The 19,353-nt window shown below is 44.0% G+C and overlaps 3 protein-coding genes across 3 annotated transcripts; all 3 read right to left on the minus strand.

The window, feature by feature from the left end:
- LOC115166835 (transaldolase) lies at window positions 1–11,413 on the minus strand. The gene is made up of 8 exons (XM_029720701.1): window positions 11,193–11,413; window positions 6,940–7,063; window positions 5,767–5,874; window positions 5,209–5,340; window positions 4,513–4,688; window positions 4,139–4,336; window positions 706–851; window positions 1–444 (listed from the first exon to the last, which is right to left on the minus strand). The coding sequence occupies exons 1-8, from the start codon at window positions 11,290–11,292 to the stop codon at window positions 412–414; spliced, it is 1,017 nt and encodes a 338-aa protein (XP_029576561.1). The 5' UTR covers window positions 11,293–11,413; the 3' UTR covers window positions 1–411.
- A 1,499-nt stretch (window positions 11,414–12,912) lies between these two features.
- On the minus strand, window positions 12,913–14,637 carry LOC115166836 (zinc finger protein 436). The gene is made up of 2 exons (XM_029720702.1): window positions 14,344–14,637; window positions 12,913–14,045 (listed from the first exon to the last, which is right to left on the minus strand). Exons 1-2 carry the CDS (start codon window positions 14,537–14,539, stop codon window positions 13,219–13,221), a joined length of 1,023 nt encoding a protein of 340 aa, XP_029576562.1. The 5' UTR covers window positions 14,540–14,637; the 3' UTR covers window positions 12,913–13,218.
- Window positions 14,638–16,472: 1,835 nt separating this feature from the next.
- On the minus strand, window positions 16,473–19,063 carry LOC115166833 (oocyte zinc finger protein XlCOF22-like). The gene is made up of 2 exons (XM_029720700.1): window positions 18,686–19,063; window positions 16,473–17,875 (listed from the first exon to the last, which is right to left on the minus strand). Exons 1-2 carry the CDS (start codon window positions 18,993–18,995, stop codon window positions 16,713–16,715), a joined length of 1,473 nt encoding a protein of 490 aa, XP_029576560.1. The 5' UTR covers window positions 18,996–19,063; the 3' UTR covers window positions 16,473–16,712.
- Window positions 19,064–19,353: the final 290 nt, after the last annotated feature.

Here is a 19,353-nt window from a genome sequence, read left to right on the forward strand (position 1 = left end):
TTCACTGAGGAAAGAGTTTAATTGGTGAAACTGTTAAATCATTATTTCCTGAGGAATGTTCAGAATTGTTAGTTTAGTGGTCTAGGAAAAACAACTTCAAAGGGCTGATGAGTAAAAAAGCTGTACCGAGCCTGACCGTTGTGTGTTCGTTCCCCTGACCAAATTTACAGTGCGGCAAGTAACAAAAGTAGCATTGCATCAGTACTGGATTTACAATTGAAACCACTCATTGAGTCAAGACAAAAATACAGTAAATCAGTCAATCCAGGCCTATAGTGGCGAGGCGTTCGTGTTGAGGGGGGGGGGGGTCCCATTTTGGGGTCAGGAGAGTTGGTCCCTTGGGCCCCCAGTGGTGGTTGTTGCACAACTGTCATGGTTTCCTGCGGGGAGGGTTGAACATCTGGTCCCTCTTTACTGGCCGTTCTTCACATTCAGCATCTTCTCCTGTGGAGGGGCAACGCAACATATGAAGAGGAAACCGAAAAACAACATTAAAAGGCAAGGGAACTTAATTGTCAAAGTTTGACCTGCAGGACTCGACTGAATTTCCAGCATTACTTTGTTCCAAACAAGTCTTAAAAATGTTAAGATAGGTCAATAGTTCTTGCTGTTCCTACATGGATTTTCTTCACATGTGCACCATACTACTCCTGATACTTTACAGGTCATTCAGAAATATTTACAACCCCAGTGCTCCAGTCTCACCTTGATCATGGTCTCCAGCTTGATGGCGTCGGCGGCAAACTTGCGGATGCCGTCAGAAAGCTTCTCCACGGCCATGCGGTCCTCGTTGTGTTGCCAGCGGAATTCTTTCTCATCCAGGTGAACCTTCTCCAAATCACAGGCCTTGGCTAAACGGGACAAAGTGAGAGATGTAAAGAATTGCCATTACAGTTTATTCATCCTTGGTCCAATGTGATTACGTAGTTCCCATCCCCAGGCTTTTGAAGGACTGGTAGTATGGCTGCAATCAACCAGAATGCTTATGGTTTTACCTATAGAGGACCTCATATCCCCTCAATGGTTTCAGGTGTTTATTGAAGGAAACAATGTATGCATTGGGATGCAGGATAAATATACCCTTTTTCAATGCAGACCTGGCCCAGGGGAAGAGACACAAGCATCCATTTAAAAATACAAGGAGCCTCAAAAGATGAACCAGACATTGAACTACACAGGAGTTCCTAAATACAAAGCAATGAATTTGTTTTGCCCTGTAGGTTTGTGAACCATTATTGCCCGAGGTTGAAATTGTTGAGACTAAGACAACATGGTTACGAGACACATTCCTACTCATAAGAGACTGCATAGCCAATGTTGAAGGGGCCTCAGCAAGTTCTCCTTAGGAGGGTCTAACAAACTTGGTCTTTAACCTGCTAGTGAGTAACAGTAACCTACGGGGCTCAGATTATACCTCAAGGGGTCTTCCAAGCAGACATGCTTTACCAGGTTTCCTTGAACTGCATGACTGTTCCGACCAATTCAAATGATGTTCTTAAAATGAAGTTTAATTCAGCGGAACTCAACTTTTAAAAGTCACCAAAATATTTGGCTTGAATTAGTGTTTATTCATACAGTACATGGTTACCCTCTGCTTTATTACAGAGGAAACATTGTGTCTGGTTCATGACACACGCATCCCTCCCATCAGCCCCTTGTTCCCCCCCCCCCCCCCCCCCAATCAGCCCCTTGTTCCCCTCCCATCAGCCCCTTGTTCCCCTCCCATCAGCCCCTTGTTCCCCTCCCATCAGCCCCTTGTTCCCCTGTCTGGCACTTTGAGCAGGTTAACATTCAAAACAAAGCCAGAGTGGGAGAATGCAGATTACATTCACAGTACTGTGTAGGAGTCCTGAAGATACGACCTAGAGTTGAAGTGTAAGGGAAGAGAGCTTCTTCCATGTGCTTAAATAACATGTAACCCTCTGTCAAACCATAATACAACATTGATAGTATATTTACTGCATCACTGAACCCATATGATGCAGTGAGATTTCCTTTAGAATATGAACCCATGTTAACACCTGCATGGACCAGACCTGAGATGAAACACCATTTGAAACCCTTCAAATACTTTGAGTTCGCACTACACCGCCTTGGGGGCAATATGGGCAGGATTTGCAGTTAAGACTATTCTATTGGTTCATTAAGCCAGGCAAACACAATCAAGCACAGATTACATATTTGAAACCAGGCCTGACAATAGAAAAATCATTATCTGTGCCCAAGAAAGTAAAGATGACTAAATGACTACCGCCCCGTAGCACTCACATCAGTAGCAATGAAGTACTTTGAAAAGGCCAGTCATGGCTCACGTCAGTCATCCCAGAAACACTAGACCAGGGATGGGCAAACTTTGGCCTGGGGGCCAAAGTCGGGATTTTGAGATTGAGGGCTGCATTTTTTGGGGGACCAATGGTCTGTTAAAAAATCTATTTGTGGGGGCCTCTCGAGTGGCGCAGCAGTCTAAGGCACTGCGTTGCAGAGCTCGAGGCGTCACTACAGACCTGGGTTTGATCCCAAGCCCTGTCACAGGTGGCCGTGACTAGGAGACCCATGAGGCGGCACACAAGTGGCCCAGCGTCGTCCAGGTTAGGCAGGTCGAGATTCCCTTGTCCCATCATGCTCTAGCGACTCCTGTGGCAGGCTGGGCACATGCACGCTGACAGTCACCAGGAGTACGGCATTTCCTCTGACACACTGATGTGGCTGGCTTCTGGTTTAAGCGGGCATTGTGTAGCGGGCATTGTGTAGCGGGCATTGTGTAGCGGGCATTGTGTAGCGGGCATTGTGTGAAGAAGCCGCGTGGCTGGGCTTCAGAGGACGCACAGCTCTCAACCGTCGCCTTGCGAGTCCGTATGGGAGTTGCAGTGATGGGACAAGACCAACTACCAATTGGATACCACGAAATTGGGGAGAAGGTTATATTAAAAAAAAAAAATATTAAAAAAGTGCCCGCACTTTGCCCCAGAAATACTCACATACCACCAACAGATTACGCAATCTATCGCACTTCACACTGCCCTTGAAAAACCTGGTCAAAAGGAACACCTATGTGAGAATGCTGTTCATTGACTACAGCTCAGAGTTGAACACCATAGTGCCCACAAAGCTCGTCACTAAGCTAAGGATCCTGGGACTAAACACCTCCCTCTGCAACTGGATCCAGGACCTCCAGGTGGCCATGGTAGGCAACACATCTGCCACACTGATCCTCAACACAGGGACCCCTCAGCGGTGTGTTCTTAGTCCTGTACTCCCTGTTCACCCATGACTACTTGGCCAAGCACGACTCCAACACCATTAAGTTTGCTGAGGTCAGACCTGGCCATGTGGTGCCAGGAAAACAACCTCTCCCTCAACATGCTCAAGACAAAGGAGATGATTGTGGACAGGAGAAAGGACCGGGCACACACCCGTTCTCATCGACAGGGCTGTAGTGGAGCAGGTTGAGAGCACCAAATTATCATGGCCCAGACACCAAGACAGTTGTGAAGAGGGCACGACAACACCTTTTCCCCCCACTGAGGTGACTGAAGATTTGGCATGGGTCCCCAGATCCTCAAAGTTCTAGAGCATCCTGACCGGTTGCGTCACCGCCTGCTATCTCAACTGCTCGGCATCCAATCATAAGGCGCTACAGAGGGTATTGCGTATGGCCCAGTACGTCACTGGGGCCAAGCTTCCTGCCATCCAGGATCTATACACTAGGTGGTGTCAGATGAAGCCCCCCCCCCCAAAAAAAAGTCAGACTCCAGTCAGTCATTCTCATTGCTACCGCACAGCAAGCAGTACAGGGGAACCAAGTCTAGGTCCAAAAGGCTCCTTAACAGCTTCTACCAAGCCGTAAGACTGCTGAACAAACAAATGGCCACCAGAACCATTTACATAGACTAACCCGTACCCCCACACATTGCTTCAGTACAGGTACCTCCTGTATATAGCCTCATTGTCATTTTATTTAGTAAATATTCTCTTAACTGCATTGTTGGTTAGAGGCTTATAAGTAAGCATTTCACAGTAAGGTCTACACCTGCTGTATGCAGCACATGTGACAAACACAATGTGATATCATGTTCATGCCCAACTGTTCCAGGGAGCTCATACTAGTGTCCTGTAAGAGGTAGCAATGAGTTGTTACCTTTCTGAACCGTGAGCATTGGCGTGACGGTGCTGTGGTCTTTGCTCAGCTCTCCCAGTAAGCTGGGGGAAATGGTAAGCAGGTCACAGCCGGCCAGGGCCTTGACCTCCCCAGTGTTCCTGAAGGAAGCTCCCATCACCACCGTGGTATAGTCATACTTCTTGTAGTGGTTGTAAATCTTGGTCACACTGATCACACCTGAGTGAAGAGAACAAAATAAAGATGTTTCTGTGTAATAAAGCCACTCCAGTACAGTAATGAAGTCAATAAATACAGCCAAGTCACCAGGTATCTTATTTATACTGATAATGTAAGGTCTGGGACTGTTGAGGCCAACACTCATGCTATCAAATGATGGATCAGTCAGCCCATACCTGGGTCCTCATGGGCCTCGTAGCTCTTCTGGGCAGTGTTCTCCTTGTACCAGTCCATGATGCGGCCCACAAAGGGTGAGATGAGGGTGACTTTGGCCTCGGCGCAGGCCACTGCCTGGGCGAAGGAGAACAGCAGGGTCATGTTGCAGTGGACCCCGTGCTTCTCCTCCAGCTCCCTGCAGGTACACACATTGACAGGCACAGCAAAGGACAGTAAACAGCAGAGCTTCACTGTGCTTCCATGGCTGTCAAAACCAACATTTTAAAAACCAATTGACACCAAAATCATTTCTAGGTTGGAGGTAAATTGACACAGAACATAGCAGGTAAATTGTTTAACCATTTGCGTCAAATTACAGTTGCCAAAACAGCACGTTTTGAAAACATTCCACTGTGTACCAACAGAACGCCTAACATTATCACATTTGTTTTTAGTCCACATTCCAAGACGTGCATATACACACAGCTACAGTATTCATTTCTTCAAAAGTTAACTGGATTTCACCTACCAGATAGGGTTAAATGCATAGAAAGGGCAAATCATTGACTGGGGAGTCTCGCACTACTCATTCCACTTAAGCCTAGTGGGCAAATTCCAGTTAAATAACTTTTGAAAAACTGGGCCCAGATGACAGGTGAAGAAATGCCCCTGTAAGGTAGATGACTCATATCCTTCCCTCCCCCTCCATCTCACACCTGCCAGCCTGGATGCCTTCCCATGTTGAGGAGAGCTTGATGAGAACACGGTCCTTCTTGATACCAGCCTCTTCGTACAAGGCAATGATCCGCAGGGCCCGAGCCACCATCTCATCCTTGTCGTACGAAAGCCTAATGTCGAGTGGGAGAGGTTGAGTTAATCTAAATATTAACGCTATGAACAATTACTATTTGCTAAAGCCGTGTTATGTGGACTCCACACCAGTCATTTGAGTCTGAGGCTCTGCTGTGAACTTGTGTTCAGTGAGCTAGAGTCAAGTTAAAGGCTCAATTTACTACCCTGATCTGTAAAGGCGCCAGGTTGCATTTGAGGCAACAAGTCCATTCATCAACTTCGTGGAATTGAGCATGTTTGTAAATGCAGTTTCACATGAACCATTCCCCTCCCCATAGAAATTGATAATGCCTACATGGCTATGTTCAGACATTTATATTAAACATAATTGATGAGTGGATGTTATTCTGATAGCTGGTGTCGACAGATACAAAGCACATGATGGACTTGTGGCCCGAGCGGCGCAGGGGGCTTTCCTGTACCTGGCGTCTACCTCCGTGGAGACCCTGCCTGGGATCTTCTTCAGGATCTCCAGGCCGAAGCTCACAAACAGCTTGTCCATGGTGTTGGTGACCTGCTCCTCCTCAGGTCTGATGGACAGAGGAACAGGATACTGGTGAGGTGCAATACCTCAAGCATAGCAAACATGTGATCATAGCTTTCAGCAGTAGACTACAGATTTATTAACCAAGTAATCACAGAGTAGACCAAACATTAGGAACACCAGCCATAGAGTTGCACCACCACCTCCTTTAACCCGTCTCCTCCCCTTCATCTACACTGATTGAAGTGGCTTAACAAGTGACAACACAGGATCATAGCTTTCACCTGGTCAGTCACAGAAAGAGCAGGTGTTGTTAATGTGTATATTTAAGCAGTAAAGCCCGGGGGGGTGGGGGGGGGTGTGTGTGGTATATGGCCAATATACACCACGGCTAAGGGCTGTTCTAATGCATGACAGTGTCTATACAGACCATAGCATATTGGCCAAATAACAAAGAGGTGCCTTACTGCGATTAAACTAACCAACGTAATTAGCACAGTAAAAAAAATTATATCCGTGGTACAGTCAGATATACCACGGCCGTCAACCAATCAGCATTCAGGGCTCAAACTACCCCGTTTATTATGTGCTGTAATAAGTGAATGAACATTTCAAGTTTCAGTATTCATGGTTCTCACCTCAGTTCTACTCAATTTGGCACCGATTAATATTCGAAAGGGCATTAAATGCTTGGAAATACAACATTCTAAACAAGGCAAATAATTAATAGGAAAGTCCAAAACTGATGTCTTCAGATGTACTTTAGTGGCTTGGAAATGTGTTCTTTTTTTATATTCTTGTGTAGTTTAGATTAAATGATTAGCACCCATTGCAAATGGACACCTCAAAGTTGTCAGTCTCCAAGACAATGTTCATAACAGGGTGAAGTGACCGTGAAACACATGTATAATTTGCAGGCATGTGCGAGGCAAGGCAGACTGATCAGCACCCTCAGGGCACCTGCATTGACAACACTTATCATGGGCAAACGCCTGGTTCTTTGTTCACTCAAAATCCCATTGTTTAAAGGGGAGGTCAGTTGAGTCACTGAACTACTTTACAAGTGTAGAAGCAGTGCAGAGTTGCATACATTTCAGAGTGCCCATCTTACCCGCCCTTGGCGATGCCGTATTTGATGGCCTGGTCGACTAGATGCTGGTAGGCGGCCATCTTGGCAGCAGCCAGGATGAGGGAGGGGTTGGTGGTGGCATCCTGGGGCTTGTACTCTTCAATGGCTGTTCAGAGAAGTGGGAGAGAGACAACATAAGTTAAGAACAGCTCACAACACTAGGTGTTCATATCCTCACTAGATCTACGCATGAAAAACGAGAAAGTGGCCATAGTACAGTGTCCATTGAGACACCGTAGTCAGTACCCTTCCTCAAAATAATCTGAATTAATCTGAGCAACATTAAGTGACAGATCTCTTAGTGACCTTTTTGCCGAGGCGATCTTAGTCACGCAATTTTACATTAACTGCTTGGTGCAGTATTTCAATGAAAAAGTGTCATTAGTTTAATGACAAATACTTTAAAGAAACCCTACTGTTGACCAATCACCTACAAGTGGGCGTAGACTTGGGCTGTGAATTTCAGCTGCCTCCAGAAAAAAAAATGAACATAAGCAGGAACTCAACCGAACTGTTTCATCTGGGAAGCATGGACGCCTTCAGTCCCAAGGTACATACAAGTCTTCATAGGACAACTTTATTCACCAATCTTATCCTGAGATGTTTAGCCGTGAAATAACTGCTATCAGCCCTGATAATTCAGTAAAAAGGTCCATTCATATATTGCTTAAGCCAATTTTCAATAAAGTCACTTATACAGGAGAGAACGTGCTGGACTGGTCAAGTGGCACTGGTCTCAACCAACAGTGACCTCTCCTGTACATACAAGCCAACTGCAGTTTCCAACTAAAGCAGAAGATTGGGAGTGAAGAGGAAAAACAGCCCATCTTCTACCTGCAACACTGCAGTAGAAGTTGAACACCCGATGTTCAAATTAAACATTCATGGTTAAATACCTTTAGCCTGTGAGGTAGCCTTGTAGTGAAGCATCTAATACAGAGTGCCTTACAGATTGTGACATTGGGGTAAGAGTGAAAATTTAAATGAAAAACCCAATTTCCTGTTCCTCAGACAGTGCAATTTATTTTACTAGGCAAGTCAGTTAAGAACAAATTCTTATTTGTCAATGACAGCCTAGGAACAGTGGGTCAACTGCCTTGTTCAGGGGCAGAATGACAGATTTTTACCTTGTCAGCTCAGAGATTCAATCTTGCAACCTTTTGGTTACTAGTCCAACGCTCTAACCACTAGGCTACCTGCCACCCCCTGCAATGCAAAAAGTTTATTTTCAAGTTACAATTGTTTTGCTTTTCCTACTTTCGACTGGAGGGCCTTTACTATAGCCTTGTTAGCCTAACATCAGGGTACTCTCCAGTTCTGATCAGTATACCCCCTCGTTGTGATATGCCATGTCAGCTACAGTGAGGGAGGTCTGTGGCGATGGGCTTTAGACCAGCTGGCCAAGCTTCTGCCACTGACAGGGAGTAGGCGACACAATGAAACAAAGGCCCCCTGTGTTTCTCTGGAAACTAAAACATTCTAGGCTCTCGCCATCTCATTCTGTTCAAATACCCTACTCTTTTAGCCAGTCCTTATGGCTGGATCTGTTACAGGCAGCGATTTGCAACCCATTCCCACAGCCACCCATGTTATCACCATTATGTATTACTGCCAGTGATTTAACAATCCAAAACAGCATATCCAAACAAGCCGTTTGGATGAACAGTACACACTGCTGGTAGCTGAATTATCTGTTGGAGGTCTTTTGAGAAAAAAACTTGATAACCAGGCAGTCAGAAAATAGTGTTTGTGGAAAACATGCAGACACTTCTCCATATCAAGAGCTTTAGATTCACTTTTCTGTCAAGACAGATTGTGTAACTGTTCAATGAGAGCTTGAGGTGTACCCCAGGGGGTCAGATATTTGGATTAGGCCTACACTTCACATACCTGGTAGTTATATAGAATTGATGTATTAATAAAACGCACCCAATTAGAAACTAGAGTTGCAGTGTCCTTTCACTACAGTTCAATGATTATGTGCCACATCTTCAATTACCACAGTGCAGTAATTGCACTGAGGTTACAAAAGTAGTTAATAACATGGCATATTAAAAGGGCAACTTCAGGCTAAAGTGTTGCTGCAATTTGCATACTCCTTTCCATTTGTTATGCACACCAGATGACTGCCATGCATAAACACTAGAGTGACCATGTGTTTCCCATGTGGTTAAGGAAGAGTACAGGGTTGCACTTTTAACCATGCACTGACATTTCACAGGGGTTGCTCGATTTGAACAAGCTTGTGCTTGCAACCAGTCAATATTTGATAGAAGATAACACGTGTGGGTTTTACAACATGTTAGGGAAGGTAAAGATGCCAAAAGTGTGTTCCTTAGAGAAAAGTTATGAGGCACTTATTTGTTTCTTTTAGTAATTCTCATAGCAGAAAATCTCGTCTGTTGGTGAGGTCTTTTCTTGAAGGAATAAGGCTTAGACATTTACGTCATTTAGCAGACGCTCTTATCCAGAGCGACTTACAAATTGGTGCATTCACCTTATGATATCCGAAATCAGTCCAGCCAGGTAAGCCTACACAGAGACCAACCCTAAGATAACACACTAACCAACCCCATTTGAACAAAAACAGCAACTGGCAAGATAAAGCATGTTCTGTGCCAATGTAATCTGCCGCATGAATCCCATTGAAGGATTAAATACACACCCTCCTCATCATTGGGATAACTGAGGAATTGTTCAACTTACTGAGCTGTTCACCACTCTGCATGCCAGCAAACGATTGTCAATGAGGCCACACTTAAAAGCCATCACGAATCAGCTTAACTTCATGTAGCTAAGGTAGACATGGTATTAGGCTTTGCAATACGGACAAACATCCATATATCACACACACACAATATCCCAGACAAGAGTTTAATTGAACTTGATCAAGTTTGAAAGTGATTGTTCCTGTTTTAATCCTGACATGACCCACTGGTAAAATGACTGTAGCACCATGAGAAGAGCAACATACAATACTAACTGGTGTGGTTCAACTGTCCTTCAGTATTGTAGTCAGGGTTTCAGTCTTCAAAACAGTTGACCAATGAATGCACTGCATCTCACAAGAGTTGGCCAGTGAGGTCCTTTCACAATGGGAATTGGCCAAGTGCACCCTTTCACAACATGAAATCAGCCTATGGCTACATCGAGGTTCCTCTCACCACAGTCTAAAAACTGAACTGCTGAGGCATGAAGCAAGGTCACAGATACCTTGGTCAATCTTCAGAATCAGAGTAGGCCATCTGAGTGACTGGTACTATAGATACATTATTCAGGTCTTCGTGCAACAGTGTATTTTCTAAAGAGAGCAAAAACATTGGAAAAAAACCCTGTCCTAAAGACCACTGAATTCAGGGATCAAAACCTGTGAAGCTCCAAAACCTTCACTTATCCTGAGAAGAAACATTCTGTGTAAACTGTAGCAGCATGTCATCAAAGCCTATCCACTTACAGTGTGCCCCACTTCAGCCTGGTTAACATTACCCTGTGGCAGGCAGACAGTTTCTGTCTTGTCATCCTGACTTGCAGAGCAAGCATGAGGAAATGTTTGGTTTACACCACAATGGAACTAACTAATGGGTTACATCATTCCTACTTCCTTATTCAAACGGAGGAGGAACCAGTTCTCTGAATCTGGGAGACAGTAATGTCAGTCAAGGGCTGTGAACATGTGATTTATACAAATGCTATGTAGCTAAACTACGCTGAATGTGGCATTTTAAATTGTCTTCTGCATTTAGTGTTATTTAACTAAATCCATTAGTGTCACGTGGGAGAACCAATGTTGACTAGTTGGGCGTGACAGCGTCAACGTGCCCTGACAGGAGTAAGTCATTATTTTAAAAATTGCAATTCCTGTTTGTTAGCTCACAATCAAAGTCTAAATTAAACACCTGCAAATAGAAATCCATAACTATATAGTTCTTCCCATAGTTAATTAACATTAGTGATCAAGTTGCAATGCATGAAACGTGCAAGAGCCGTGGTCATAACTAGCTAGCCACAAGTGCAGTAAGTTAATTATTAGCCAAACATGATACGACAGCTAGCAACATTCATTTAAAAGATAAAAACAGAAGTTTATCGGAATTAATATTCGAGCAGACTACGATAAGTAGATAACGTTAACGCAACTATAAACCTTTCAACATGTTATATCACTGTTCTAGCTAGCTAGCTACTGCCTGCCTGGCCTTGGCTAGTAGTGCATAGCGGTCAATCCAATCTGGTACCGTTGAAGTCTCCGGTGTCCGCCACGACCACGGTGTGTTTCTTCAGCTGTTCCAACGCCGACTCCATCTTTCGCCGTTTGTCTGGTGACACACTACACATGATGAAGAGAAACAAGAGAGCTTTTATATTCACAAAGCACGTGAGACAGACGGAATTTTGGATCGACGAAAGCGCGGTGTGGACGGCGGCGCTCGGGAAGCTGGAGAGACAGGGGCGCGCACGTTGGCTGTTTGAAATCGGTTTGAAGTAACAAGTTGCTCTCGTCCAATGGAGAACGATACTTTCTCTCACGCCTCGTACTGCTACTTGAATTGACCAATAGAATGACTTGTCGGGGAAGTAGTTCATAGACCTCTTGTGCATATTTAAGGTGCATGCATCAGGTGTTGTACACAGTATGTCGTTTTTCATTGCTCTGATTATGAAAACATACTAAAAGCAAAGAAACTCAAAGGAAAATACCAAGATTGTTGGTTGTGTCAAGAGGTTGTAGGCTCATGCACTTAATATTTGAATACATGAATATAATGTTGTACAAAGTCCATCTGTAATAGATAATGTAGGATGTAATATGTAATGAATGAACAAAATCTTACCTACATAACTTGATTAACTACATATTAGTTTACAATATTTAGCTAAGCTGAAGAACACATGACACTATTGAACAAGTCAGCCACGTACAGAAGTAATGGGGAACATTCAGTAAGACTATACAATTCTACAATTCCAAGTATGGAATGCAATTATCTACGTAAATCATACACGATAAAGTGGGTTACAGAAACAAATGAAAAAGCTAACATTTATAATAAAGATAACAATAATAAAAAACAACGTAACTATTTTACCTTGATAGATGTCTTTGTGTATGTATATTCAGGGTACATACAGGATATGACAAACAGTGTGTTGGACAGTATGTCCTTTTAGTTCATTGCTCTGATTAACAACCCATTTATATGCCTAACATTAGGCCTGGCAAAACATCTCAAACGAAAATACCAAGGGCCGGTTTCCCGAATACAGGTTAAACCTAGTTCTGGATTCCAAATCATTCTTGTTGGAGAGATTGTTGAAAGTATGTTATGGTCCAGGACTAGGCATAATCTGGATTTGTAAAAACAACCCCAAGAGTTTGGTCATGGCAATGAGTTAGTTGCAGGCTTATGCACTTGCTTTAGCGAGGGATTTGTGACTGTTCCAAAATTGGGCAGCAGGTAGCCTCGGGGTTAGAGGGTTGGGCCAGCAACTGAAAGGTCACTGGGTTGAATCCTGGAGCCGATGTAACCGATGTGAAATGGCTAGTTAGTTAGCGGTGGTGCGCGCTAATAGCGTTTCAATCGGTGACATCACTCGCTCTGAGACTTGAAGTAGGGTTTCCCCTTGCGTTGCAAGGGCCGTGGCTTTTGTGGCGCGATGGGTAACGGTGCTTCGTGGGGTGTCAGTTGTTGATGTGTGCAAGGGTCCCTGGTTCGAGCCCAGGTTGGGGCGAAGAGAGGGACGGAACCTACACTGTTACACCGACAAGGTGAAAAAAATCTGTTGCTGGGCCCTTGAGCAAGGCACTTAACCAAATTGCTCCAGGGGAGCTGGACAATGGTGACCCTGGCCATGACCCCACTCACTGAGGGTGTATTAGGGGCAGTTGGGATATACAACAAACATGTTTCCATTACACACTTGTGTGCAACAGGACAAATAAGACCCCCCCCCCAAAAAAGTCTTATTATTTAATTCTATCAATGTTGGCACAGAGTTTGAAAGCCCCCAGTATATCCACTTTAATGTCAAGTAACAACAACACATGATGATTATCATCTGGTAGATCTTGGTGTTAGAGCAGTGTCCTGAAAGAAAGCAACTAGTCTGTAGAAGAGATTTACAACACACAAAATTGTATGAATGAATGACAGCGATAGTCAGAGAAATTGTCTAAAGCACACGCAGATGGTACCAAGGTTAACATAAGATATGTCCTGTGCTGTTTGTCATTATCACATAAATGAACAGGAGTCCCTAATGCTAGCAGGGATCTGGGCTTTCCTCATTGCTCTGCAACTCAACCTTCTTATGAACAGTCCTCATATGTTTTTTCAAGGTTGTCATCTGACTGAAGCATTTTCCGCAACTGTCGCACCTAAACGGCTTTTCTCCCGTGTGAATGCGCTGGTGGCGTTTTAGGTCACTTACTGAAATAAAGCCCTTCTCACAGTCGGCACACCGATAGGGTCTTTCCCCTGTGTGTACCCTCATATGCTCATTCAGTCGGTTTCGCCTGAAGCTTTTGCCACAAACGCTGCACTGGTAGGGTTTCTCTCCTGTGTGAGTCCTCATGTGTGTCCCCAGGTCCCCCTTGCGGCTGAAGCACTTGCCACATTCTTTGCACCAATGTGGCCTCTCCCCTGTGTGAATTCTCTGATGCGTTTTTAAATGGTTCTTATTAGTAAACCTTTTCCTGCACACAGGGCACTTGTATGGTCTATCACCTGTGTGAGCCCTCATTGGTGCTTTCAGCTCACTGGTTGTCCCAGTGTCAAGAGGACTTTGTCCTTTCTTTGCCTGTGTATGTTTTGACTTTGACATGGTCTGAGAGTTATTGGTTGATTCTAATGCCCCGTAGTCCTCTCCATCATGATTGGTTTTGATCGGTTCTGTTGAGTTGGTGGGAAGGGAGTCTCTCTTGCTGTTCTTCCCAATTTGGTAAAGGTATGAGCTCTGGGGTGAGCCCTGATCACTGGCACTTTCCACACAGGGGGGAATGAATATGGACTCTGTGTCCTCTTGATCACTCCACTCCTGCTTAGAGGGAACCTCCTCTCCAGAGACAGAGACAGTGAGCTGCTGGAGGTCTGAAAGGAAAGATGGGGAAGTTACTTACCATTGAGATATATCAACACACTTCACTTTTACTTCTTCCCCTTAGCTCGCAACACATTTACAGACTAGACTCACACTAACATTACAGAGTGCAGTGAGAAGTAATCGCTATCTAATTGTGATGCCTGATTAGCTAGCTAATAACAACTGAGGTTCAGCACAGTTCAGCTGTCATTAACTTGTCGTCTGGTTGGCACAGTTGTCTAACTAGCTAGCTAATAATCATAATAATGTTTACAGAACCATAGGTTGCTGATTCATCTTACACACCTGCTCTTTGTGATTCTCTATCAGGTTTGAAACCGAAATCTAGCAACAGCTTCCGTAGATGGTCGTTCTCCACTTTTGATCTGGAGACTTCTTCCTGGTACGCTGTTATAGTCTTCTCCACTGCCCCAAATATATCCACAGCCGCCGCAGTTAATCGGGCAGTAAGAAACGCATTCAACGAATGTAGTTTAGACATTTTAGGTTGAATAAAGTAATAACATTGAGCCACGGCAAAGATTGGGGATATATCTGTTGAACAGGACTAGGACGTAAACAGAGAAAAGTAAGAACATTTTGTCGTAAAAAAGTCGTAAACACTGCCTCTGTTCTTTCATGGTTCAGTCATTGGCTGAAACGTCGTACCCGACATTGCACTGCCACCTGCTGTACTGGAGTAATAGCCGTTCTTAATATAGCTCAGTGCACATAGAAAGGACAGGGCAGAATGGGTATGGATGGATTGATTACATTTAGCACAGTGGTGCTCCATATATATATATATGCATCAGCAACTGCTAATGAAGCCACTGAAACCCTTAACAAAGAGTTGCAGTCTGTTTTGGAATGGATGGCCAATAATAAACTGGTCCTGAACATCTCTAAAATTAAGAGCATTGTATTTGGTACAAATCATTCCCTAAGTTCTAGACCTCAGCTGAATCTGGTAATGAATGGTGTGGCTGTTGAATAAGTTGAGGAGACTAAATTACTTGGTGTTGGCTAAGAGTTGAGGAGAGACTGACTGCATCACTTCTTCTTTTTATAAGAAACATTAATGTGTTGAAAATTCAAAATTGTTTGCATAGTCAACACACACACACACACACACACACACACACACACACACACACACACACACACACACACACACACACACACACACACACACACACACACACACACACACACTCCAGGGGTCTTTTCACAGTCCCCAAATCCAGAACAAATTCAAGAAAGTGTACAGTATTATATAGAGCCATTATTGCATGGACCTCCCTTCCTTTTCATATTGCGCAAATGAACAGCAAACCTGGTTTCAAAAAACAGATAAAGCAACACCTCACGGCACAACGCCTCTCTCCTATTTGACCTAGATAGTTTGTATGTATTGATATGTAGGCTATGTGTGCCATTTTTAAATCGATGTAGTTCTGTCCTTGTCTATTAATGTTCTGTATTATGTCATGTTTCATGTTCTGTGTGAACCCCAGGAAGAGTAGCTGCTGCTTTCACAACAGCTAATGGGGATCCTAATAAAATACCAAATACCATCTCTCCTCGGGACCCACAAACTTTTCACAATTTTGTTGTAGTTGTGAACTAGCTCACCTGATTCACCTATTGAAGGGCTTGATAATGAATCATTATAATTTGGGGGGTGCTTATATTTGTCCTGACATTTTTGTTGTTGTTGCATATCCCAAATCCCCGAGACACCCGCAGGGAGTGGGGTTATGAACAGGGTAACCATTGTGCAGCACCCCTGGAGCAATTAGGGTTAAGTGCCTTGCTCAACGGCAGAGCAACAGATTTTTTCACCTAATTAGTTGACAAGTTGAATCAGGGGTGCTAGCTCTGGAATAGATCAAATAAATGGAATGACTGGGGGTCGCCGAGGAGAGGTTGAGATCCGCTGATTTAGCAGACACTCTTATCCAGAGAGACTTACAGGACCAATTAGTGTTAAGTGCTTTGCTCAAGGGTATATCTACAGATTTTTCACCTAGTTTGATCGGGGATTCAAACCAGCAACCTTTCAGTTACTGACACAACGCTCTTAACTGTTAGGCTACCTGACGCCCTGGATCATGAACAGTCACTTTTCTACCACGTTTCTATCTACCACATTTCCATCTACCTGAGCAGAGTTTTGATGAAAAATAGGCTGTCATAATAACAGTCTCTTGTTAATCAAGACATATTTACTGAACAATGCGTCCTGCAACAAATATCCTTGGAGTGCAGATAGTTCACAAAAGTGGAGAAACTCCCTCTCTGCTCCCAAGTCGACAGACAGTCATTCATAAAACTAAAACATGTTTCAGATGTCCTGAGTAAGATTCTATCATAGGGACTCAGGGTGCTAGAAATGCAGTCTTGCTTTGTGCTATATAGAAACAACAGCAATGTGAGTTTTCATGTTGATCATTTTTTTATTGATACCAACATAAAGCAACGCCCGAAAGGTACAGACAGGTAAAGTTTAACTTTGAGATGAAAGTTACAAATGGGCAATGTATAAAAATAAGTGAATAAAAATTAACATTGAATGTGAACATTGAAACATCCAAACAATATTGCTGAAACATGCATTGCACTACACAGATTTCTCCCTGTGTATGTCCCATCTTGAGTTCTCATATCTTCTCTCATGGAACAGCACTTGCGGCAGATGTGTGTGTCATCATGTGTTTCTTCAGGGTTACATTGAGCCTAAAGCATTCGCCGCAATCATGACATCGATACGGTTTCTCTCCCGTGTGAGTCCTCATGTGCTCTGTCAGTTTTTCCTTTCGGTTGAAGCACTTCCCACAATCTTGGCACTGATGCTGTTTGCCTCCTGTGTGAACTTCTTGCATGTGGCGACTTAGATTTAGAACACCTAATCCACACACAGCACACCTGCACGATAACTTATTCCCTGTGTGACTCGCCATATGCGCTCTCAGGTTTCCTTGCAGTGCGTAGCATTTGCCACATTGCATACAGCTGTATGGTTTTGCTCCACTGTGGGATGTCATATGGTCTGTCAGGTGCTCCTTCCGCGTGTAGCATTTCCCACATACATTGCATTGATGCGGTCTCTCTCCTGTATGGAGCTTCTTGTGACGACTTAAGTGACTTGGAAATGTAAAGCATCTGGCACAGAAAGGGCACTTGTGTGGCTTCTCCCCTGTGTGTGTCCTCATGTGAAGTATCAGTCTCGTGTTTAGACCGAAGCGTTTGCCACATTCATGGCAGCAGAACGATTTCTCCCCTGTGTGAGTTAGCATATGCATCGTTAGGCTATTTTTGCGGTTGAAGCATTTACCACAGTCTTTGCACTCGTATGGTTTCTCACCCGTGTGAGTTCTCTTGTGGATTTCCAAATGACAAGGTCTGTCATAGGTTGCTGTGCACTCGGTACAACTGTAGAGCCTCTTCCTTGTGTGAAGCCTCAATGGCGCTTTCAACTCACTGGTTGTCTTGCCCTCGGTGCAGATGTAAGACCGTTGTCCTTTCTTTAACCGTGTTCTCTTAATTTTTAGAGGCTTTAACTGTGTGAGGGGAGTGTCACTGGTTGATTCTGATATTTTGTTGTCCTCTCCATCTGGATTCGTTTGGATCGGTTCTGCTACAATGGTGGGAAGGGAGTTCTTCAGAGTTTGGTAAAGTCGTGAGCGCTCAGGTGAGTCCTGATCACTGTTGCTTTCCACACAGGGGGAAATGAATATGGACTCGATGATCTCTTGATCGCTCCACTCCTCCTCACAGTGCTGCTGCTCAGAGGGAACCTCATCTCCAGAAACAGTGAGAGTGAGCTGCGGGGGTTCTGGAAAGAAAGATATGAAAGAACTTTCAAGAAAAATGTATACTTTTCAATAAATAATCACCCTCTGTGATTTGAGACTGTAATGACATCATTTATTAGCTAATGTTAGCATCATTACATACACAGCGTTATATTGGTGCTTTTATTAAGGCTGGTGTATTTGAGCCAGGTGCCCCATTCAAATCCCACGGCAAAGTCGGCACAAAACAAAAGTGATTAATTAGCACGTACAGTAGGATTCTGTGTTTTCACATGCAAACGTGATTGCTTTTGATAAAAACGCTTAATCTCACTTCCAAACTAGATTGAAAAGCCTAACATATTTAATGGAACAGAGATGTTGTATGTTTCCGGACAATGCACCATGCTGGCTTGTCGACAACATGACCGAGCGGCGCAGATTACTGTTCCATTTGAAAAGGGCGCTCCTCCCTCACCACTTTCGCCTGTTCACGTCACGGGCCATAGACCGGTGCCCAGCGGCTCAGCATAATCGAATCCGCTCAATGAGTGACGTTTTTAAAGGGCAATGACCCTGCTGACAGCGTTCCCAAACCCATAACCTTAACGTAGCAGGCGTAAAATAAACTAAATCCCATACAGTACATACTGGTATTGATAAGAATAAAAAAAAAAATCTGTGGATTTAAACGTGAGCTTGTCTGAGGTGTCGCTCGACGACAATTGCATTGGAGCGCTGCGATTGGTTGCCAAATATTCTGTGGCGGGACTTAGCGAAGGGTCAAAACGAGTGTGTAAATACACCAGTGTTGCCAAAAGCAGCTAATGGCAAGCTTGTTGATCGTTTACCTGCTTTGTGTAATTTTACATCGGGATTAAAAACCGAATCCAGCAGCCTCTGCAGGCGTTGATTCTCCTCATTTGAACGAGAGATCTCATCCTGGTACTCGGCAAACGCTTTTTCCACTGCCACGGATATCTCTACGGCCACAGTTGTTAATCGGTCGGAGAAAAACGCTTGCAACAACTGTAACTTTGACATTTTTTGTGGAATGACCGTCGAGGGAGATTCGTTCATGCAACACTTCCTGTGAGGAACTGCGTCTAGATCCACAGAGTAAGAGCTGACTGTGTTCATTGGCTGAAAAGAGCAAAACATAAATTGTGCTACCGCCACCTGGTGCGTGTACTGGAGGAGCGCACGTGAAACAACCCAACTCTGTGCGTGAACAACATTTAAACAAATACAGTACAGCCTGAGTTGCCATGTCCGAGGTTTTCCTGGAAATTGGGCTACAATTATGGATATTTTCGGGGAATTTGAATCTGGATTGGCTATCCCCGGCCTCAGATCAATTGAAGAGTATATGTATTGATTTTAGTCTGACTCAATTGATCTCAAAACCCACACAGCTAAATGTGAAAAACCCTGTTAACTCTTCATTGATTGATTTAATTCTTACAAATAACCCCCACAAATATTTGTCTAGTAGAGTATTTGCATATGATCTCAGAGA

Source organism: Salmo trutta, chromosome 29, assembly GCF_901001165.1.
Source record: "Salmo trutta chromosome 29, fSalTru1.1, whole genome shotgun sequence".
Classification (NCBI taxonomy): Eukaryota; Metazoa; Chordata; class Actinopteri; order Salmoniformes; family Salmonidae; genus Salmo; species Salmo trutta.

Excerpts from the sequence above, each read along its gene's own strand:
- LOC115166835 (XM_029720701.1), bottom strand. The coding sequence starts at position 11,292 with ATGTGTAGTGTGTCACCAGACAAACGGCGAAAGATGGAGTCGGCGTTG. Across the intron at positions 5,341-5,766 it reads TCCACGGAGGTAGACGCCAG|GCTTTCGTACGACAAGGATG; the intron begins GTACAGGAAAGC and ends ACTCGACATTAG. Across the intron at positions 4,689-5,208 it reads GAAGGCATCCAGGCTGGCAG|GGAGCTGGAGGAGAAGCACG; the intron begins GTGTGAGATGGA and ends GTGTACCTGCAG.
- LOC115166836 (XM_029720702.1), bottom strand. The coding sequence starts at position 14,539 with ATGTCTAAACTACATTCGTTGAATGCGTTTCTTACTGCCCGATTAACT. Across the intron at positions 14,046-14,343 it reads TAGAGAATCACAAAGAGCAG|ACCTCCAGCAGCTCACTGTC; the intron begins GTGTGTAAGATG and ends CTTTCCTTTCAG.
- LOC115166833 (XM_029720700.1), bottom strand. The coding sequence starts at position 18,995 with ATGTTTTGCTCTTTTCAGCCAATGAACACAGTCAGCTCTTACTCTGTG. Across the intron at positions 17,876-18,685 it reads TGTAAAATTACACAAAGCAG|AACCCCCGCAGCTCACTCTC; the intron begins GTAAACGATCAA and ends CTTTCTTTCCAG.